Source organism: Chinchilla lanigera, unplaced genomic scaffold (genome assembly GCF_000276665.1).
Source record: "Chinchilla lanigera isolate Chin_1 unplaced genomic scaffold, ChiLan1.0 scaffold00018, whole genome shotgun sequence".
In the NCBI taxonomy this organism is placed as follows: Eukaryota; Metazoa; Chordata; class Mammalia; order Rodentia; family Chinchillidae; genus Chinchilla; species Chinchilla lanigera.
The window spans coordinates 4,873,257-4,897,124 of record NW_004955419.1 but is presented as its reverse complement, the minus strand read 5'-3'; the positions used below and the strand labels follow the sequence as shown (position 1 = coordinate 4,897,124).

Sequence of the window (23,868 nt, the reverse complement as noted above, 5' to 3'; positions counted from 1 at the left end):
ATAAACTTTAAAGATTTGAAGTCGTGGACTATGGAAAAACATTCTTTCCTGTTGAACATGAGAATGTGACTAGAAAAGCTAGTTTCTGAGAAAAATGGGAGATTGGGTCTACTTTAACACGTTCATAACAGGCCTTTAATTCCTATGTGGCCTTTAATTCCCAGTGGGTGGCTTGAACCACTGATATATGCCTGATTGACCCGTTGGGTGACTTTTTATTAATTTTATTAGTAAAAGACCAATAAAAACGATTAGATCCATTTGTACCTCCAGTAGTACAAGCTGCCTGAGGGGACAGTCATGCCTGTACCACAGGTGGTTCAAGCCAGCAGGAACATGTTAAGTGGCTTTTCAGTGTTAGCCCTGCAATTTTTATTTCCTAAGATAGTTCCAACATACCTATTTGCGTACTTAAATTTTTGCCTTTCTCTACAATTGTGAGATATTCTGAGGACAAACAATCTAGAGTCCAGATATAAACACTGAAAATGTTATTTTTCTTTTCTCTTTCAGGGAATAAGTGTTATTTTTAATGTCGCCCTGGGATTATTAAAGGTACACATTTGTTCATAAGCTGACTTATCTGGCATTCCCTCTGCAGCTCTTGCAGTGTATTAATCTCACTGTCATTCTAAGTGGTCACTATGTTCTAGTGTTTTCCGATAGTCAGTGTGTGAGGGTGGCTTCTGAGAAAGACTAAGAAATATCTTTTGGGATTCCAAGTCCTGGGGTTATGAAACACTCCTTGTACACCTTCAAAGGAAAACTTTTCTCTATGTGGTTGTATTTTCTTACTTTCTTCAAGACTTCCAAGGATGATCTGCTGGTGACAGACTTTGAAGGTGCCTTGAAATTCTTCAGGGTTCAGCTTCCTAAGAGATACCGCTCAGAAGAAAATGCAAAAAAGTTAATGGAATTAGCCTGCAACATGAAGGTACAATAATTTTTTCATTACTTAAGATTTGTTTTTCGTGGCCCAGCTAATTCTTTTGTTCAGTTAATGTCTTGCTTTTCCTTATAAAAACTATTAATATTCAAACATGTAAATGCTAAAATAGGTGACTATCCCTTATCCTAAATGCTTGGTGCTAGAAGTGTTTAAGATTTCAGGTTTTGTTTTTTTTTTTTTTTATATCTTGGAATATTCACATATGCATAATGAAATATCTTGGGGATGGGACCCAACTGTAAACCTAGAATTCATTTCTATTTCATGTATACTTTCTACAGTAGCTTGAAAGTAATTTCATACAGTATTTTCAGTGCACTTGTGTTTTGACTCTGAAGTATCACATGAGATGAAGTGTGGAATTTTTCACTTGTGGTGTCATGTTGGTGCTCAAAAAGCTTCTGAGTTTGAAGTACTCTAGATTTTAGAATTGGGGATTAGGGCTATATAGTCTATTAGTAATGTTGATAATGTTTCAGTTTGTACCATATAACTCTTACCTTTATCTTTCCAAAATATTTTGGTATGCAGTTATTCCTTTGTATCTGTGGGTTCTGCATCTATGAATTCAACAAACTGAAGACTGAAAATATTAGTAAAAAAAATTGCTTCTGTACCGAACACGTATAGATTTTTTTTATTATTCTCTATATGACACAGTATAACTATTTACATTGTATTAGGTTACTAGAAATCTAGAGATGATTTAAAGTATATGGGAGATGTGCATAGGTTATATACAAATTCTAGGCCGTTTTATATAACAGACTTGAAAATCCTCAGATTTTGGTAGCTGAGGGCAGTCCTGGAACCAAGCCCCCAAGAATGCTGAGGGATGACTATACATTTTATCTTATTGCCTCTTCTCCTCTAGAATCTAGAAAAGGTATTACTGATTACTCTTCCCATTTTGAAAACAAACCAATACACAAAGAGGCTATAGTCTCTCAGGCCTACAGTGAGTTAGTTGCAAAACTGAGGTTTCACGATTGCTACTGTTTTTTCTTTTAACTTTCAGCATTTGTTGTTATGGTTATAAATTCTCTAAAATGAAACTGATATATGGAGAAAACCCACTCAGTTTTATCACTTCATATGGCGTTCATGACTTATACAGTTCTCTTAAGGTAAAAAGATGCATTATCTGCTTGGCTCATATTTTCATGTAGTTGTACATTTAAAGAAGAACAAGTAATTAAAGAAATTTAGTCTCAAATTTCAGGGTGGAGGCATTGGAGCAGAATAAATAGTTGTATTCAGACTCATACACACTACATATGAGACTATGTTCACATTATATGACTTGAGTAGAGCTAGGATCAGCGTGAAGCTGAATTTCATTATCTATAAATTAGAATAGGGACTTGGATTTGGAGGTGTGAATTCAGTCACTTCTCTCCTGTTTAGGCTCCATTTCCTCATCTATAAAATAGGATTGGACTTCTGGTTCTGGTTAAGTGTCAGACTGAGTTGTTAATTCAGACAACTTTGCTTTTAGTACCTAGAAGCTAAATAAAATCTAACCCAGGAAATGTTCAAGTACTTGGATGTAGTTGCAGTGAAAAAAAGAAATGTACAGGTGCCTGAAGGTAGCTCAAAGCTAATATGTGTAAATTGATAACAGCCGCATCCCAAGGGAATATGGACTCATATATAGTGATTTGGATATCAAGGTTCACACATGCATAGTGGATATGACTTCGGGCCCTTAGGCAGCTGAAACTGAGATCTCTGCATAGAGCTAGGTCTTTGGAATGGCTTTCTGGTCTGTTAAAAGAATACAAAGCTCTGTTAGCCTAGGAAACAATAGAAATCATAATATAAAATGACTAGGGAATTGAAAACACAGGGAATTAGAACTTCCAGAAATTAAAATAATTGTTAAAAGTTTCCATACAGATTAAAATATTGCACACTTCACGGGTATTTTAGCTAGAATTTAGTAATAGTTTACCATGTGGCAGGTTCTGATTACAGGGGCACCTTAGTTCATGAACCCAGTTCTGTCCACGATTCTGGTCACAGACTAAATTGGCCAAGAACCAAATCAAAGTTCCCATTAGGTCAACGTTGAACCTAGCCATTGAATTTAATTCAGTTCTCATCCAACTTGGTTTGCAACCAGAATCATGGAAAGAATCAAGGTTGTGAGCTGAGGTATCACCACAAGTGCCTCTATATGTGAGGATTAACAACAGAATCATATGTGTAGTGTTTAACGTAGCGCTTGGAAATGAGTAAGGTCTTGAGAATTAATGGATATTAATTTCTTCTGCTTTTTCAAGCAGAATCACTCTTCCCACCTCCACCCTGTTCCACACAGAGGATGCCGCCTCCTTTTGTTCTTTATTTCTTCCCCTCCAAAACCTGCTCCTTGTGCATTGTCCCCATCTCAGTGGTACCTGGTTGCTTAGGCCAGAAACCTTACTGTCGTGCTTGGTGCATCTTTTGTCACACTCCACATCTGAGTGTAAAGTATATTTTGACTCAGATCACCATCTTCATCACTAATGTCCCAATCTCACCACACCATCGTTTCCTGTTTCCACAGTGGCCTCCTCACTAGCTCCTCTATTCCATCTCTTCCTTGTTTCAAAACTCTGTTGGCTTGTCTCACAGTAGAATTTAAGAACACCATATACGTGGTCCACAAGGTCTGGCCTTGGCAATCTCTCTGATTTCATTTCCTATTTCATTTGCCCTTGGCTTTTCCAGTTCAGGTCCCCCTGGGCCTACTTACTGTCCTAAGACAGACTGAGCTTGTCCACCCCCTCAGGCCTATGCACTGACCAGTCTTTCGTGTAATGTTCATCTAGCTGTCTGCATGGTTCTTTGTCACCTCATTCTCTATCTGCGGAAGCAGCCTCCTTCAGCCCTTTGTGCTCTTACCTCCTACCTTGTGTTCTTTTCCCAGACTGGAGGGGGGGCTCTGCAGCAGAAGAGATTTGAATTGTTTACCACTGAATCCTTAGCACCAAGAACAGGATCTGGTATATAATTACTACTGTAGGTGAAGGGAGGGAAGGAGAGAGGGAGAAAGAAGGAATGGGGAATGAAGGTGCTGTTGGGTTTCGACTGAGTTACAGAGAAGAGATGATGTGCATTTGGGCAAGGCTTAAAAGGAGCTACAGCCAGGTGTTTTACCTTTTGGATTAAGTATCTTAGCTTGAGATACTTTAATAATACAGTATGTATATATCCTTTCTTTCCATAGTCCAGATGAGAGATATCTAATGTCTTTCTTTCCCCTTTACCTATGCTTTCAATGAGTGAAGACTGAGAAGGCTGTTTTCAGTATGCCTGCATAGCAAATATATTTTTACTTAGATACATAATTTCTTATAGCCTTGGAGAACTTTGCACGTTTATGGTATATTTTGGATTATTCTATTTGCATATATTTTAGACAGTTTAGTAATTTTTCTTGAAATTCATCCACAGCATGAGAAGCCTGCAGGTTCACCAGGACATTGGAGAGTGGGATTTTTCTGCTAAAAAGTGATAATTGTGTACATTGTAGTGAGGATTAGTAGTCTTGCTAGTGTACTTAATACCAGGAAATATTAAGGGAATTATAGTAGTTGAGTCAGTTATTGGCATACTGATAATCCACAGTGATGATTTTCCAGTCTCAAGTTAAAAAGACTCATTGGCCTGTGCATCAAGGACCATTCTGTGGTCTGCATGTGGTGGAAGGCCCCAGTCAGTATAGGGAGTGCACATGCTGACCTTTGACCTTGGAGTCCCCTTTAGGTATGGAAAAGGGGGTTCAGGATATGTAAATGGGTTGGAAGCTAGTTTTTTAACTTTTGCAGTAGGATTTACAAAGGAAATTGACTGTGCAACTCATTTATACTCTATTCCATTTTTAAATTATACCTTGCTTTACTCTGTTGTACAGTATTTCCTAATTAACATGGGTATTGGGAATACTTTGCTTCACTTGCCTAGAAACGTCTTGGAAGCAAAGTTTCTTGTGGTGTCATTGCTGTATCTTAACATTATGATTCTGTTACAGTTTCTGGTATTGGTATCATTCTTACAGGCCTCTTTCTTCTTCCTCCTGGTACATGATATCAGGAGGCCCTAATAAGTGTGGAAACTGAGGCTCATGGAAATCAAGTGACTTATCCAAGTGGGACTGGTAGCACTGACAGGAACCCTAGCGGAACTCAGGCCTTCTGACTCCCCATTCCCAATACTTTTTACTCCATTCTGCTGCCTTTTGCTGCGAAAGTACAGGAATTAAATTTCTTGTGGCAGTATCTGAAATGGCCACAAGGTGGGTGTATTGCTCAAAAGGTTCATAGTCTCTGTGCCTGTGAATCTCGGTTTTTTCTGTAAATCTTTCTCTATGGCTGTCCTTACTTGCCTCTATTTCTTTTTTCTGGTGTTTTATACCTCCCCTTCTCTCATTTTCTCCTTAAAGTGAGCTTATTGTAGAACTGAATTTATTTCTTGAGGAGTTAGATCCCCTGTTCTTAATCTAAAACTTTACATCAAGTCTCACTTAGCTGTCAGTGACCTTTATGAGTCAGTAATCTGAGAGAAAAAAATATGTCCACTGCTGATACAGTATTTCATTCTGCTTTAACATATTCCACATCATGAATGATTCTGGAAGCTCCCCCGCACTTTCGTCTTCATAATTGTGCCATGAATAATCTTTAGAAATTGAAAAAACACACATACAAAAAAAAAAAAAACAAAAAACAGGAGACTGAGGCAGGAGGATTGAGAACTCAAGGTTAGGTTGGGCTACACAGAGAATTTAAGGCTAGCCTCCTCTACATAGATAGAGCCTGTCTCAACTACAAAAAAGCGGGGAGGGAGCCCTAGGTCTTTTTAGTTTTGGGCTCAAGAAATATGAGCGGGAAGCTCTTCCTTTATGTCCCACATACGGACTTTGGAGAGCAAGTTCAATAAGGCTAATATTCAGAGGAAGCAGGAATTGTGCTGTAAGAGATGGCTCGAACCTGAGGTCACACCTGAATGTTCAACTATTTTGCTAAAGAATCCTGATCTAGGTATAGTGTAGCTTCTCAACCATTGCTTGCTTGGAATTTGTTATTTCAAACACAAAGTGAGTTTGCTAGACCCCAGGCCACCTGTAAGAAAAGATTCGATGAAAACCAAATACTGATATCTCCAAATCAGTGTGATCTTGAACAGTTGCTATTAGAGAAACATAAAATCCTTCGGCATCCAGGAATATTTTGCCCTTGGGGGATATTTTTTATTCATAAACTAAAAGTAACACTAATTTGAATTTCACTCAGTTCAGATTATTTGTGCAGTTAATATGTTTTAAAATTATAAGCTCTCTGAGGATTATAGGAGGGCAGAAACTTCATCAGTCTTATTTCCTGATAACGTTCAGACTTTATTACATAGTACCCTCAGAAAGTGATTTAGTCTTCACAGTGAGACCACATAAGGTCTGAAATACTTTCTTCATTTCTGAGGCAAAATACCTGACACCCAAAGGTAAAGGAGGAAAGGTTTATTTCAGCTCCACAGTTTGTAGAGGTTTCAGTCCATAATTGGCGGGCTCCAAGGCAGGCTGGCATGGAAGAGGAGCATCGCAGAGAAGAAATAGTTCATGGCAGAGCAGGCAGGAAGATGCAAGCAGCGACCCTGTTTTTCCCTTTTATCTCATCCAGGCTACAGATCATTTGGGTGATGCTTTATATACCTAGGCCAGGGCTTCTGTCTTCAGTAAATCCGTTCAGCCATACCCAGAACTCTGCCAATTCCAGTCAAGGGTCTTAATTTAGTACCATGAACTCTCAATCGCCATATCACACATCCTAGATCTAGCCAGCTCCAAAAAGCCCCACCTATGAGTGCATGAGTTTGGGGAGGGCATCTAGATAGAAGTGATAACAAGGTCCTTTAACAGATGAGTATACTGAAGCTTAGAGAAATTAAGTAAATTCTTAAAGAGTGTTAGTAAGTGATCAAGCAGTGCTTAGATCCTAGGAGAGGCAGACTCTGAATTAGTCACTGTGTTTTAATGTAAATGAAAGGATTGAATGAACGAGACAAGAGCCACTTACTTATGGCTCTTTTGGGTGACATTGGTCATGTAGTAATGTGTAATTCAGTTTCTGTGTTAAATGTGAAACTTGTGTGCGTTATAGCTGTCCTTATGACTATACACTATAGTTTTATTTCTTTGTTCTTGCCTTTTGAACTGGATTTCATGAGGAAACCTTTGAGTGAGCTGTTCTTTCCCTGTAAAAAACCTTAAATGTTACCAGTTGTTGCACTACCTTCTCCCCTTAATAAGCTGGTCTGGTCTTCTTTGGTCCTTACCTGGTGGGGCCTCAGCTACTAATTTTCTTGTGGTATTTTAGAAAACTACTCAGAGAATAGAACTAGAAATTCATCCTATTTCATGATCTTTGAAGGAGTTCCAGTGAACTATGTAAACAAATAAAAAGGCTCAGAAATCAAATAAAATGTTCCTTTCGAGTGGCAGAGAGCACAGGTCTAGGAGTCCCACAGACTTCGCTCTTTTCCTGGCTTTGCCCAGGGCAGGTTAACACAGCAGGGTTAAAGTTAAAGAAGATGATGTCTTTAAAGTAGCTGCCACCAGGGCTCTTTCGACCTTCCCTGTTTCTGGCCTCCTCTCCCCTGGAATTTGGAGTACTTTCTTTCCTTAAATCAGTTCAAGTCAATGAACATTTATAGATTTTATTGTGTGGCGAAAACTGCTCAGTACTGAGCATGCTATGAAGATAGATAAGAAATTATAGTCCCCCTAGATTTGCATTTTTGTGCTGATGTTGCCCTGTAACATGGGGTTCTTGACTTTGGACAAGTCATTTACCTCGTCACTCCTTATCACTAAATTGAGATGATAATCCCTATTTTACCCAAGTCTAAGAGTTGTACTGGGGATAAGATAGATTCAGAGGCATCTTATTATCATGAAAGACCCATGCAAATCTTGGGTTATTTAAATCAGTAATTGAAAAGCACAGTCCCTGCCCCAAACATTCTTTTTTTTTTTTCCCCTTGGTTTTTGGCTTTTTTCCCCCGGTACCGGGAATCGAACTCATGACCTTGTGTCTTGCTAGGCAAGCACTGTGCCACTGAACTAAATCCCCAGCCCTTCCCCAAGCATTCTTAAACAGGAAGATAGATAGACATGTGTTCTTTACTTAGCTTCCTGTTACTCCTGTTACTATTACCACAACACCAAGCATTGAGGGCTTTGAAATCAAGATCTCCTTAACGCACCAGATCTCTTCTCAGCCATGTACCCACTCGCCCATGCGACATGCTTCAGTCTGGCCGTGCAGAGGTACCTTTACAGCACTTCTGAAGCAAAGGTGAACATCAGCTGTTCTTCCAAAGGACAGCATGTTTCATGCTGTTCTGGGTTAAATGGACTTTAAGTGGCTTGTTATTTGCAGTGTATATTCAGAGGATTGCTGTCTCTTAATTCAGGATAGGACGCCAGGCAATATCAGCAACAAAAAGTCATAAGTACTATTTATTTAGAAGACCTCACTGTGTGCTAGGTAGCCTTTTGAACACTTTGTATACATTTTATGTCATTTGCTCTTTATAACAGTTGTTCTCAAAGGAACTGCAATGATTTTTACAGGTGAACAGGTGCTAATGAAATTAGGCAAGTTGTCTCTGTCACACGATAGGTCTTTGGCGGAGCGGTGACTTGAGGTCTTAGTAACAAGCTGTGCCATCTCACTCCCACCAGGTTTTCTCCATTTTTATGTCCCTTGACATTGTTGCCTATTCCAGAGGCTTCACTAGGGTGAATAATACGTATCTTAAGAGAACACATTGTGCATATCCTGTGAAAGATTATTGACTAGTACGTGGCCAAAAGAGGAGCACAAATTGAACTTGTGCTTCTACCAAAATATCAAACTGGCAGTTACCAAATCTATACCTTTTAATTCTCGGTTTCTTAACTTGGGACCATGGGTGGACCTCAGAGGGCCCATGGGCCTTCTGAAATGGTACATAGATGTTTTACTATGGGAGGAAAGGGGAAAGTTGACTTTTGTGCTCTTAAAAGGGGAAGGGCTATGCACTTAGTAGACTTTCAAAATGGTTCTGTCCCTAACAGTGTGAGAACCAGTATGCTAAATTACAAACCCAGTTTTACCGTAGGAATTTGTTAGGGTTCCCCTACTCCCACCCCAGAAAGTACATTTAAACAGAACAAGAATTGAATTTCAAATTTGAGGGCAACTGTGCTCTGTGTGGGAAGCTGTGATTTCCAAAGCCTTCTAATAGGAATCAGCAGTGTGTACAATTCAGAGCTAAGTCTGAGTCCAAAGCATCTCCTGCTTCCTGAATTCAAGTGAAAGGTTATTTTTAAAAGTAAGTGAAAGAATGGGTCTTGGGCATTTAAGAGTGGAGACTATATCTCTGTTCATTTAAGTATTTTCATGCTTATTTCATGACAGGCATTAGGAATTTCATAATGAATAGAGTTCTTGCTCTCATGGAATTTATATTTTGGGATGTAGATATATCTTTGTATCACTAATACTTAGCAAAGAACACAGCACATAGTAACATCTAACTACTGGGCAGGTAAACGTCCCTACTGCATCCTTGTTAGATTAGAAGGAAGACGTTCATTTTCTGTCTGTTCAGCATTTGATTGTTGAGTCTCAAGCATTGAGCGAGGCACTGGGAATACAGTGGTAAGCAACACAGGTGCAACCTGTTCCCTAGTGGAAAGACGCTCACTGAAGTACTAAGCACCTGAGCAGCTGGGTGAGGATAGGCCCATGGGGGAATTAACATGATGTTGTAGGCATATGTAACTGAAAGACCTGGCCAGGGAGGAAAGGAATATGAGGGAAGGGCTCACTAAAGAAGTGGTGCTGAGCACTGGCCTGAAAGGAGACTAGGAATGAGCCAGGTAAAGGGGTTGCCAGGCTAAAAGGGCAAACTTGCTCCTCTGTTTGGGTTATCATTTCCATTCAGAAGAAAGCCAATGCAGGGTCTTTTCTCAGTGACTCATCCAGTGTTCCAGGACATTCCCTGTGTGCATGGCAGGGGGCATTGACAAGTGAGACACTTCCAGCCTGGAGAAGACTCTGACCAGAGGGCGGAGGGATGCCTGTCTGTCCTGAATTGAAGTACTTATGAGGCTGAAAGCTTGAGTCATTGCTTCTACTGCTGCCACCTCCTGGATTTTCATTCAGCTGGCAGGCAACCATCTTTTTTCATGGGGTCCTTTGAGGCAGGCTGTGGCCTGCAGCCATGCATGCTGCAAGTCAGCATCAGCTGGGAGGCCATGCTGTTCCCATTTATGTTGTATTTGTGGTGGGAGGGGGTTGAGGCAGTTCAGGGAGAAAGAACAAGGGAAGCTGAAGGATGGAAAGAGACTGATCCAGGGAAGAGGTCCGAACTCTGGAACAGCAAGCTCTGGGGAAGACTGGAGAGCTTTGTGTGTCCATTCTTAAGGGGTGGCCCCTGGGGACTGAGAAGCAAGGGAATACCGTCATCTAGAAGGATGGCAGGCCTGTCTTAGCCTAGAACAATTATGAGAAATATTTTAAAATGGTATGTTTATATTTTTCTTAATTATAAAAATAATTCATGCTATATAAAGATAATTTCTGCTGAGTGCAGAAAACTCAGAAAACATAATAAAAGCAAAAAGAAATGTAACATGCTGTCATGAAAATGTAGAAACCAGATACAATGCCGTGTGTAAAGTGTTCAGCATTTATCAGGTACTGATCATCCAGCAACTGTTGAGTGAGATTCGATCCTCCTCCTGTGAGAATGTGGCAGCTTTTAGACAGGGATAATGAAATATCAAGGAGATTATTTTGTAATTAGTCTTTTAAAATGTATGTTTATGAGAAACATGTGAGTTCTTCCTTTCCCCCACATGAGACTAAATATTGAAGTATCCTGAAGATGTGTGAAAATATTTTATAGGATTTGATGTCAGTTCATTTTTTAGAAAATGCCATGGGGAGCCCCATACCCACTCTACAAGCCTCAATTACTTTCCATTCTTTCACTATGGATCTGTTAGAATTGTTTATAAATTTACTGATCACACAGATACTTCATGTAGGTGGTTTTTGTGTGAGTCACTGAGGTACACAATAAAAGTTTACTGCAGCATTAGCCTTAAATTTCAAAGATCTGGAAATAGAGCTGTCACTCCAACTTTTGGCCTCCTGCTGAGTGTTTGATGGGTATCTTTCTGTAGACTGCAGCCAAAACACAGGGCTGTCTTCCTGGCCACTGCCTCTTAGGCAGCAGCCAAAACTCCAGGAGTAGAGCTCCAGTTGAGACAGCTGGGCACCAGCAGAGGTGTCTACAGAGTTGGTAGGAGAGAAACACCAGGCAGCTGAAGTAAGACGGGGAGCAGCGGAGCAGGGAATAGAGATGCCAGCACCAACAGGCTACAAACATGGGCCCATCTCATCTCCTCTTTACTCTTGTATAAAATAGCAACTTTGGGCTAGACTAGCTGTACAAGTTCTGGTTATCTGGACCTGGAACCAGACAAGCACATTGGCCAGTTAGCAGTTCATTGCTGATTACTGAAGCTTGGAGAAGGAATGACATCAATTTTATAGTCATTCTTACATATATCTGTTGGATTGCTTTTCTGTTATATTCTCCTAATTTTTAAAACAGTATAACAGGAAATTGATTATCATTTTTAAAGAAGGAATCGAGTAAAAGAGAGCTGCATCGTGAAGATGGGCCCTCAGCCATGGTCTACACTGAAGAAAGAGAAATGGCCAGCCAGTGAAAGGAGGCAGACTGACGCAGAAGGAGAGGCAAGAAAAGGAGAAAAAAATTTTAGGGAAAAAAACGGACTGGTTATGGTAAAGTATGAAACTCAAGGAGTTTTGAAATCTGGCTGGGGAGCAGTAGGACCCAACTTCTAAGGATGGAGGATGGAGTGGAAAAGAATCACCGGTGTCTTTTCTTTAGAGACCTTGGAGCAAAAGTCTGACTTAGAGAGATTAGGAAGGGAGGAAGCATGCTGCAGTGCAGGTGGAAGACAGAGGCCTGCTGGTTACAGTGGTTGGGAAGAAAAGGATAGTAGTTCAGGGCAAATACACGTCTCAGTGGGTTGCTTAGCAGATCTGCCTTTTTAAGGGTCGAGAGAATCATGGCTGTTTGCAAGCGGCACAGAAGGGACTGGTGAGGAAGAGAGGGGAACAGAAGGGTAGTGGGAGAGGGAAGGTCAAAGCTTAGATTTTGCATGAAACCCAGCAGACTGGCCTCAAACCCCAGACCTGCCACCCCTGCGTTGAGTGACTGGCCAAGTCACACAACCTCCTTAGACTTCAATTTCTTGCATATAAATTAAGGGTGGCAGTAGTGCACTTCGTGAAGGGGTACAGGTATGAAGCGTTTAGCAGCAGTGCTGGTATGTACTAAATAAAATGATGTATTATTCGTTAGTATTGTTATTACTAGGGACAGATAGAACCCAGAACACAGGTAGAAAGGGCCATCTGCAGGGTGTCCGTTCAAACACTGTCAGTAATAACCTTAGGAATCAAATGTCCCTGCTGCACCAAGGTTTCTTCCTGGCTGTAATGATTTCCATCCCAGCATACTCCATAGTGACTGGAGCTACCCAGCTCAGCAAAAGACTTGGTCTTCAGCACAGGCATCACCGCATTCTGATTCTTCTTAAATTGTCTTGTGCTTTATTGTGCAGATTAGTCAGAAGAAGCTGAAAAAATATGAAAAAGAGTATCATACCATGAGGGAACAGCAGGCCCAGCAAGAAGACCCCATCGAGCGATTTGAGGTTTGTTTGCTTCTTGCCTGGAAGGTGCCAGGAGCTTTCAGCCTTTCATTTCCTGTAATTGTGCCTATAACCAGCTTTATTGAATCCTTTTCAAAGTTCACAACCACTGTTTCTTCTAGACTTCACCTTTCATGATCTGTTCAACTCCTAGTTTGTTACAACTGCCTAGTTTGTTGTAGTTCAGTGGACAAGCTCACTGGAATAAATGAAGTTTTTCTTTGCAGAGTTAGAAAATAAATTGTTTCTTTGGAAACACATTAGGACTAGCCATATCTCTTTATTGTTTCCATAGGACTTAAGTTTAGCGCTGTGTGTGTATTTGTGTTTGTGTACACATGTATCTCTTAACTGATTTCTGTCTGCCCTTTAGAGGGAGAACAGACGTCTTCAAGAAGCTAACATGAGGTTGGAACAGGAAAATGATGACTTGGCTCATGAGCTGGTGACCAGCAAGATAGCACTGCGAAAGGACCTGGATAACGTAAGTGTGACTGTCTGAAGGGAAGATCACAGGGAGATGCTGACTTCCTGTAGCGAGGGAGATCTTTGAGGTTTCGTGTGGATTTTTCTAGGTACCTACAGAGCTTCCCTCTTAGGCTACAGCCTGCCTGGCAGTGCTGCAGTGCTTTGCTCCTTCCCTCAGGGACGGTCGTTTTCTGCACATTCTCTGAGCACACAGCTCCTCACCTTCTTTCCCAGACATCATGTGACTGAAAGACCTTTTGACTACTTCTTAAGCTCTCAGGAATGGCAGCATTTAATTGGTGTATGTTCCTTCCCTTGCCCCAAGACAAGTGGGGATTTTGTTTTCCTGTTTATTCTGTGCCTGTTAAGTGCAGTGTTGCTGATTTGAGACACAGTTCAGTGCCTGAACGGCGTGCAATGTCATCAGCAGTTTCTGTCAGCAGATGTGCCGTTTGCCTTTGCTGCTTCTAATCTTAAAAATGTTGTGATGACAGCTTTGCTGGCAGGGTGCTTTTCTGTTTTCTATACTGCGAGCTTCCCTTGGAGGAAGTAGTCATTCGTGACTTAGGTCAGGGTTGGCATAGTTTTTTTTGCAAAGCGCTGGATAGTAACTACTGAATGTTTTGTGGACCACGTGCTCTCTCTTGATGCTACTTCATAATGCTGTTGTTGCAAAGCAGCAGTGTAAAAGAAACACATGGAAATGGCTGTTTTCTAAAATAATTTTTGACAAAAATAGGTGGTGGGTTGTGCTATATTTGGTCTGCACCAACCCCTGACTTAGTTGTCCCTACCTGGCTGCCAGGATTACTTTCTGCTTATTAGTTTCCTAAGGCTGTAGTGGTAGGGTCAGGCTCCTGAAGGTTTATAGGGGTTTCTCATTTTTTGCGTGTTGAACTGCACAGAGTTCATGAGGATTTTGTGTGTTAGTATATTTCTTTGCAAGGCCATGCTTTCATTAGGTTCTCAAAATAATTCACACACGAGAAAGAGATGATAGCGTCTACCAGCTCTTGCCACTTTTCTTTAGAAATAGAATAATGGAGTAGAACATTTTGGACCCCACCCACTCCACTTTTACACCCAGCTTGGACACTCTGTAACATGTGGTCAGGGAGAGTAATGGCTGTGTCACAGTATATGGTAAGAATTCGATGATTTGGTGTACTGTACAAGAAGCACCATCAAAAACCAAAAAATCAGCACAAGCAACGTTCATTCCCTCTGTTCATCTGATCATCAGCTGAAAGCTGCTGTGTGTAACTGGGAAGGTGTCTTCTTCCAGTTTTTGTGGGTAGAGTGTTCCAACGTCATTAGTTTTCAGTGACCAGACTCAGATCTTACTACCTTCCCAGCACAGTGTGTCTGTCAGGGTTGAATCTCTTCACCTTTGTGGAAACACTTCACCGGGCCTTCTTGCACTGTGCGCATTTTGTCTGATGATTGAAGGGAGGCCGCTGTACATGGAGCAGAGACTACGGGGCCGGAGGCCAGACTATATACTGTTCTCGGCCTTCTTCACAGCAGCTGTGCACCATGCAAGAAGGATGCAAAAGAAAGAAATGACAGGTGAATGAGTGACATTTCAGGAAGAGGTAGCTTGGACTAAAATCCCAAGTGGATTTTGAGTTTCAGCTGTGTCATTGTCCAGTCTGAAAGGACCACTAGTAACACTGGTTCCCGCTAGTTTTGATGTGGATTGTGGACTTGCACATTCTTGAAACCTGAGCAGTATAAGACTTTCCAAGTTGTCTTATCCTGATAGCAGTAGCCAAAGACTTACATTGCAGTCCTGATATCCAAAGTGAGGAAAATAATAATAGGCTCTCCCCTTCACTCATGATCTGTGGTGCCAAGCACATAAGCACTGGACTGAACTAATGCTTTTCTCCTTACCTCAGCCTGGTGAGGGCGGTAACATGAACCCCATTAGTGGATGAGTTTTGTGTTTTTTGGGGGGGGGGTGCGTTTTTCCGGTACCGGAGATCGAACTCACGACCTTGCGCTTGGCAGGCAGGCACTGTGCCTTTGAGCTAAATCCCCAGCCCGGATGAGAGTTTTTTTAATGATCATGAATCTTGAGACTCAGGGAGGTGAAGGCACTCAGACAGAAGTGGAGCCAGGAGTCTAACTGGAGTGCCCAGGCTCTTTCCATGGTACCACAGTGTCTATAATACATACGGGACAGGAAACCATCATTTGATGTCATAGCTTCACCCAAAGCAAGAGTTGAGGGAGACTGGTAACTTTGCTACATGATTGCTAACATTCTTGAGCGCTAGAAGTGCTAGACACTGTTCCAGGTGCTTTGTATGCAGTTTTACTGAATCTTCACAACAGCCTGCCTTGTGGCGGAGATAGTAACTGTTTCATGAACTTCAGGAGGCTCTGGCATCTACCAGAAGTATATGAAGATTTTGTGTATGCATTTCATTCCCCACTTTCTTAATTAGGAAACTGAGGTTTAAAAAAAAAAAAAAAAGGTTAAATATCAGATACAGGTCACCCAGGTAGTGAGAGCCAAGCCTTTCAGATGCAAACCCAGATGGCTTAGCCGAGAGCATACACTGCTCAAGAAGCTCAAGATCTAAGCCCTGTCGGGCTCAGGGGCATCTTCTAGCGCCTCTAGTTTTGTTTTTGTTGTTGTTGTTTGGTTGAGACAAGGTCTCACTGTATAGTTCAAACTAGCCTTGACCTCTTGGTGATCCCTCTGCCTCAGCCTCCTGAGTGCTGAGATTACAGGCCTGCACTACCATGCCTGGATGCAGTTTCTTTTGAATCGTAAGTGAAAATTGCTATGTTCTTCCTCTCACTGAAGTGTGGAATATGGGGTCCTTTCACCTTTTTTTCACTTCAAGAACATGGGTGTTTTATTTGTGTGTTTTAGGGGACAGTACCTTACTATGTAGTTTAGACTGCAACGAACCCACAGCGTAATCCAGGCTGGCCTGGAATTCATGGCCATCCTCCGGGCTCAGCCTCCTGGCACAACCTCCCCAAGTCCTGCAGTTATAGGCATGCACCACCGTGGTTGGCAAAGAACTCAGATTTTTAAAAGAACTTCATTCCTTTCAGCGCTCACCTTCTGCATCCCAGAAAAAAGCTCTAGTGTGAAGCTTACACAACTTCCAGAGCCCTCTTCATATTTCCAGTTGATTCTATATAGCCTTTGTTATTTATCACCTGTCACTTTTGCTACTCCTCTCACAGCACCTGTGGAGAAAGTCCAAGTCAGCCTTTTAATCCCTGGGTGATGCCAGGCAAGCTTTCCCTCTGTGAACTGGGAGTAACGCTGCAAGGGCAGAGGGGTCTGTGGAAGGTCCCTGGCACGGTGTTGTTGGGGCCATATCCAGGTGCCCTCTGGCCCTTCTGCTCCTTTGCAGTGAGACAGTAGGGCACGAGAGTGAAGGAGACCAGCTCCCGAGGCCACAGCTAGGATCCACTAGCTCTGTGACCCCGAGCAGTTCACTAAACTTTCTCCCTTAAATTACCTTGACCCCTATACCCAAAACCAGTTGATTCTAAACCCTAAAACGTGGTCGCGTGAGTCTTCCAGCTTTGCTGTTCCTTTTAAAAATCACTTGGCTACTCTTAAGTCTTTCACATTTTCAACATAAATACTAGCATCCACGTGTAAATTCCTAGAAATAAAAGCCCTCTGAGGTTTTGATTGAGGTTTCATTGAACCTGTAAATCAATTCAGGGAGAGTTGATACTTGAATGATTGAGCCATCCAGTCCATAAATACGTTATAATTTTTACTTAGCAGATATTTTTCAATTTCTCTCAGCAATGCTCTCTAATTTTCAGTTTGTACAACTTGCATGTTTTCACCTGTTGTAGGTGGTATTGTTTTCTTGATTGCATTTTTTGAATGCTGACTTATTCTCTGCTGTTCCTGTTTGCTGCGAGCTTTTGTCATGAATAGATGGGGAATTTTGTCAGCTGCTTTCCAGTATCTATTGAAGTAATCATTTGATACTTCTCTTTAAAACAACCTTGCATTCCTGGGGTAAACCCCATCTGAGGTTTTTTTTTTAATTAAAGATTTTAATTAGTATGTTCATGAGGAATATTTGTCTGGAGTTTTCTTCAATGTTTTTGTCTGGTTTTGCTATCAGGGCAATGCTAGTCTCATAGAATGAAATGGGAAGTATTCCTTTGTATTTTCTTAAGAACCTTGTGTAGGATTATTTATTGTTTAGATCTTTAATTCCCTAGTAAAACTATACAGGACTGGAATTTTCTTCGCAGGAGATTATTTGTAAATTAAATTCCTTCTAGATAGTAGAGCTGTACAAGTTTCCTAGTTCTTCATGTACTCCCATTTTTATATTTTGTATCTTTCAAGTAATTTGTCCATTTAATCATAGTTATCAGATGTATCCATATAATACTAATTTTTTATGTTTATAGGTAACAATATCCCTTTTCACTCTTCATATTGAGTAATTTGTGTCTGTTTTTTTCTTAATCTAAATAGAAGTGATAGGGCCAGGGATATTGCTCAGCAGCATAAGCACCTGCCTGGGAAGCTTAAGGTTATGTGTTCGATTCCTGGTACCCAAAAAAAAAAAAAACTAAAAAAAACAAAAAAGAAGATGGTTGTATAACAATTTTGGGGCTAGGGATTTAGCTCAGTGGCACAGCGCCTGCCCGGCAAGCGCAAGGTCGTGAGTTTGATTCCTGGTACCAAAAAAAAAAAAAAAAAAAATGTGGAAGTGATAGCTGGTTGATCTTTTCAAGTTAGTTTATACTTTTATTGATTTTGCTCTAGCCTTTGTTATTTTTTTGGTTCCTGCTTATTTTCTAGTACCTTCTTTGGGATTAGTTTGTACTTTTTCTAACTTACGAAAGAGGTAGGTTAAAAAATGATTTGGGACCTTTTCTAAAATAAACATTTACATTTATAAATATCCAGGTAAGCATTGTTTTCCTCTCTGCCCCCGCATTCTGATAATGCTGGTGTTTTCCATTCAGTTCTTGTGTTTTTATCTTTAACCCATATTAGTGAATTCATAATTTCCAAGTATTACGGATTGCCCTAGAATTTTTGGTTGGTGATCTCTGATTTAATTCTCCCGTAGCTCGAGCCCCTAGTGTCTGGATTTAATCCTGTGACTCAGCACACTACACGTGGGGAGTCTGTGTGTGCTTTTGTCCCCGGCCAGGCAGTCTGTGTGTCAGGGCAGACTGGTTGACAGTGTTTCAAGTCTTCTGTGGACTCGGGGATCTTCTCACCACGTCTGTTGTTACTAAGAGCCTGGTACCCAAAAAAAAAAAAGTTAGCATTTAACAAGTTCTAGTTAGCATTTAACAAGTTCTAGTTAGCATTTAACAAGTTCTTCTGTCAGTTATATCAGGTTTCATTTCACATAATTCTAATTTCTGCATGCATTTCTGATTGTTCTCCCACCTTTGTGAAGTGACTCTTTTATCGTATGAAATGGGCATCTTTGTCCCTGGAAATATTTACCATTCTGAAACCTACATCTAGTACTTACATAACCATTCCCAATCTTCACGGTATGTATGGTATATTTTTCTCCATCCTTCTACTTTTAACATATTTGTATCTTTATATTTAAAAATGAGTATTTGGCTAGGAGTGCTGGAACACACCGTAATACTAGCACTCAGGAGGCTGAGGCAGGAGGATCACCATGAGTTTGAGGCCAGCTTGGCTTATATAGTGAAAGGCCAGCCTGAATTACAGAGCGAGACCCTGTCTCAAAAAAAAAAGTAGAAGAAAAAGAAAAAAGAAAAACAAATGTAGAATGAATTTTTGTTTTGCTCAAATGGGAATTTGTTTCCTGTTTCTCTTGCTTTTCCCTTTTCTTTCCACATTACTTGACTTAATTGGATATTTGTATGACCTTATTTCTGCTGTTGCCTTATTAGCTGTTCTAGGGCTCCCTTTTTTCCAGCGCTCTGCCCCGTAGCTCCCAGCACCTCACCCTGCCCCCAGGTCCCCTTAACTTTTGAAGGCCTTCATGGTCTTGGCAGAGGGCGCCGGGGTAATGGTAGGGTAGGGCGCACATGTTTATTTGTTTGTTGGTTTTTCTGTCAGGAACCACAGTTGCGCATTTATTGTTTATAGTGTCTGAAAGCAATTCCTTGGTATATTTTGTCCAGCTTTGTGTTTATAGTGGGAGGGTAAATCTGGTCTGTGTTAATCTTTCATGACCGGAAGTGGCAGTCTGGATCTGTGTTTCCTGTCCCCAGATGTTCTCCCTTCCTTTGTCGATTGTGCATCGAAGGCCTGTGCAGCAAGCTGGGTGCCATCAGAGGACCCCGGCTGGGTTAGCTGCTCGCCTGTGCGGGTTTCCCTTGGCCCGGTGCTGAGTCAGCTCCAGGAGTGGTAACAAGTGCCAGGTTCAGAGTCATGTTCCAGCTCTGCTACGGGGACCGAGGGAGCTTGAGCGAACTACTTCACCTTCTTTCTTTGTAAGCCGAGGAGTCAGGGTCAGCAGGGAAGGCTCTTGAGTTGGAAGGCCCAGCACAGCACTTGGCTCTTCCATGCTGCTCAGAATCAGCCACAGCATGGAGCATCTGCGCCTGCAACAGTGACAGTGCGTAAAGGGAAAGCGGGTGTGTGTGTGTGTGTGTGTGTGTGTGTGCGCGCGCGCGCTCCACTGAGTGCACAAGAGATGTTCACTGAGTCCAAGGCAGAGATCATAGGTTCCCTGATCAGATCTTTTAACAGGACTTCTCCTATGGGTTATTTCCCCTGTTTGATTCTTGAGTTGGGGCGGGAGGAGAGAATGATACTCTTGCTCCTGGAAGGACAGCCCTTAACTCTAGGATCCCATTTGATTGTGTGCCTTCTGGGTGTGGACAGCTCACTGTTCAAGGTCCCAGTCTTGTTCCTCCCAAGAAGATCCGTGAGAGGAAGTAGAGTGGAGGGGAGGGCTTAGTGTCCGGCTGCCCTACTTTCGCTGCCTGCTCCCAGAAATGCTGCGCCATCTCAGGGAATCTGCGGTGCACTGCCAGGGAAGGTGTCTCTGCAGAGCCCAGCAGAGCGCCTCTGTCTACTACTTGATTACTGTGTGTCTTGAGTTATCCACACAGGCCCGTGTCAGGAGCTCAGGTGCTAGGCAGCGGGGTGTCAGACTCGGTTACCCTCCTCCTTTGTCAGGCAATGTCATTAATAAGGGCAACATGCAGGACTTGTTGGATGAAGCAGAGGAAAAGTCAAGAAAAAGAGAACTACAGTTTACTATTACTGTTAAAAGCTGTGACCGCTGTCTTTTATTATGGAGTATTTACTGTATTCTAGGCACTGTGCCGAATGCTTTTTGTGCTGTGTCCCTCTAGTGAAGAGCCTGAAGCTTAGAGAAATCTGCACTGACTTGTGGAAGTGGCAGTGGTCAGCGCACAGCAGAGGGAAGCCCAACCTGCCCAATGTCCTGAGGCGGGGCCAGGCGCTTGCTTCACTCCCCCTCCTCAGTCAGTGTCCCCCTTGTCTTTTAAGCCCTTTCCAGTTCTCAGTTCTTGTTCTGACAGTGTGCGTTAAATGCTTCAGGCTGAGGAAAAGGCAGATGCACTAAATAAGGAGCTGCTGATGACCAAACAGAAGCTGATTGATGCAGAAGAAGAGAAGAGGCGGTTGGAAGACGAGTCTGCGCAGGTGAGGGATTCTTGAGCCCTCCCACACTCTGTGCCTTGCGAACGCTAGAGTTGGGAGTCCAGCTGGTGGCTGTGCGTTGTCACAGGAAAACCTGGAAACAGCTGGCTTGTTTCTCTCCAAAGGCCTCGTGTTTATAACAGTTTTTAATAAAGCCTGAGAGGAGACTGACTCAAAGCCCATCCTTCACTGGGGCAGGAGTTTCTGTGCATCACCATCGCACATAGCAGAAGAGGCTTGTTTGCATCTCCATAGGCGAGCACAGGGATGCAGGGTCTTCCCCTGCTGTCCTCCCAGAGCTCGCGGTGGGGTGGAGCTGCCCCTGCCACCCCACCTTGCAGGATGTCACACCCTGCCTGTCCAGGGCTGGGGGAGCTGGGGCGAAGCACTTTTTCCATAACCTGAAGCGCAGTCCTCCGGTTGGCTCTCCCCAGCCAGAGTCTGGGCTGTGCTGCCTCCTCAGCTGAGGCCGCAGCTCGGGTGGGGACGCTGGCAGGGAAGAGGACAGCACAAGCTGCAGGCCGTGCAGCCGATGTCACCGGGAGTTTTTACTGTCCCTCTCTTGGCATCAGCAAGGGACGAGTGATGCTGACGGCCGAGGAAGAAGGTGAGGGGAACAGAGCCCTTCCAGAGTCCAGGCAGGCGCAGCAGAGTTAGCAACTGCCCTTCCTTTATTTTTCCCTTAAAGCGTTCACTTTTGCTTTTGTGTGTGCAGTTGAAGGAAATGTGCCGACGAGAACTTGACAAAGCAGAATCGGAGATTAAAAAAAACAGTTCCATCATCGGGGACTATAAGCAGGTGGGTCCCTGCACGCGGGGCCGGGCTTTGTCCCCTGTGGGTGAAATGTGTGTCCTGCAGACCCAGAGGCTGACGCACTTTGGCTTCAAACTCTGACTCTCCCCTTACTCTCATTGAAAATAAGGAAACTCATCCCTGCCTGGGAGCACTGTTGTAAGGATTCACAAAGACATGGAGAGTCCCTGGCCTGGTGCCTGGCGTGTAGTATGGACTTAATCAGTGTTTCGGGGGCATTTCAGGTTTCGAATTACGGACTTATGTAAGTTTGTAAACCAGCTCTCCCCATTGAGAACGTAACTGGATTGATCCCAGTCCTTGCTGTGTGCGGTCTCGAGGTGGCCTGGCGAGTGTTCAGAAAGTGCCGGCCGCCGAGGTCGGCATCAGGAGGCTCCTGCGAATGCCAGGCTGGTGGATGCAGAGGTGACACGGCCTGAGCAGCCTCTGCTCCTCTGTCAGTCTCACACCCTGCTGAGCAGTCACAGCCTGTGTTGTTTGCGCTGTGTTGATTCTGCTTAGCATATTCTAGCTGCTTCTGCAGGGTTTATTCCAGGCCCAAATTATGCAAATGACTGCATTGCTCAAGAGAGTCTGGCTTTGTTTCTTTAGATTTGTTCTCAGTTGAGTGAAAGATTGGAGAAGCAGCAGACGGCTAATAAAGTGGAAATTGAGAAGATTCGGGTAAGATTTCCTTTACCAAAGAGACTTTCTACCACCTGGCTCACTTGATGGCCCTATTCAGTGTCACAGGTTTTGGGAGGGGTGTTGATTTCAAAAGGGAAAGAAACTCAGGAATTCTGATGTGGTGTCAATAACTGGCAAGTGATACTTTGCCTGTTTCCTCTGGGAGGGAATACAGGTGGCACCAGAAGAGTTCTGGCTTTAGAGCTCCAAGTCCCAGGACTCCCCGATACCATCACGCAGGCAGTTGAGGCTGCAGCGCATTGCCAGGGCGGAGTCCAGCGAGTCAGGCAGGGCGGGGCGGCGGGGCCTGTGCTCCCTCACACTGCGTACGCTGTAGACTGCGCTGCAGCTCGTTTCTTGTCCTCGTGGGTAGAAGGGCTTGAATTGTTAAATGTTTTATGGCCATTCGGGGCCTTTTGTAAACTTGGCGATGTCTTCAAGCTGTTACCCCTGTGTTAGAGTGCTTGTCACATTTTGCAAGAGGAGTCATCTACTGAAAGACGCTTTACTAACACGTTCACAGCTCAGTGCCCAGGAGTGCAGCAAAGTTCTGTGCCCACAGCCATGTTTGCAACAAAGCACTGTGACACCCGGAACAAGAGGACAACGGCCTTCACTGTAATTAGTGTTTAACCAGAAGCACCTAATTTTTAAAATAATGTATTTTCCAACTCTAAAACGTTAATAATGCTCTTGCACAAGTTTTGGGAGATAAGTAAATAAGTAGGAAAACGCAATAGTACTGTCACCCACAGAAAACACCCCCCTTTCTTTTTTCTTTCTTTCCTCCTTCCCCCTCCCTCCCAGTTTTTGGTGCTGGGAACTGAACCCAAGGCCTTACATGCTACTACTGAGCTATATCCCAGTTGAAGTTGTAACCATATTTGATATAATTTTTTGTGTCCTGTTTCTAATAAGCTTAGTGTGGTAGCATATACCTGTAATCCCAGCACTCCAGAGGCTGAGGCAGGAGGAGCGATTTGAGTTCAAGGCCAGCCTGGGCTACATAGTAAGACCTTGTCTCAAAAAAATCCAAACCAAAAATAAACTAACACTTGGGTGTATACTCTTTCAGTCTTGGTTCTGTGTTAACTTAAACATACAAAGTTTTAGTCCTTCTAAAATATGTTTTTTATATATCTCTAAAAGTGGGATATGTTATAATGGATGGCTTTTTGTGGTTTTAAAGAACGTTTTCTTAGAGAAAAATAATGATGTTTCTTTACAGGCAGTGACATTTTAGGCTTGATGAAATGTGAAGTTGTAACCATATTTTATATAATTTTGTGTCCTGTTTCTTGGAACTAGCATTTAATCACTTTCCCGTGTTACGAAAAATTTCTCATAACCCTGTTAGAGGCTGCAGACTTCCTTGAACAAACACAGCAAGATATTTAATTGTTCCTAATAGCAGTTAAATAGTTTATCCTCATCCCTTTCTTTGTGTCCCTAGTTCTGAAATGAAGACACTTATTCATAATCTTCATTTCTCACAGTGTCATCTTGGAAAGGCAGTTGCTAATCAAGACAAGGTCATTCTTGTTGCTCTTGGTACA

At 42.6% G+C, this 23,868-nt stretch overlaps 1 protein-coding gene across 7 annotated transcripts in view; it reads left to right on the top strand.

The window, feature by feature from the left end:
• The window catches only part of Rabgap1 (RAB GTPase activating protein 1), a 161,632-nt gene that overhangs the window by 134,306 nt on the left and 3,458 nt on the right, over positions 1-23,868 (top strand). For all 7 annotated transcript variants that reach the window (XM_005382509.2, XM_005382508.2, XM_013513144.1 and 4 more), the window contains 7 exons: positions 514-555; positions 806-934; positions 12,648-12,740; positions 13,111-13,221; positions 20,731-20,835; positions 21,548-21,631; positions 22,238-22,309. In XM_005382509.2, the coding sequence (XP_005382566.1) occupies positions 514-555; positions 806-934; positions 12,648-12,740; positions 13,111-13,221; positions 20,731-20,835; positions 21,548-21,631; positions 22,238-22,309 (636 nt within the window). The remainder of the gene's footprint in view (positions 1-513; positions 556-805; positions 935-12,647; positions 12,741-13,110; positions 13,222-20,730; positions 20,836-21,547; positions 21,632-22,237; positions 22,310-23,868) is intronic.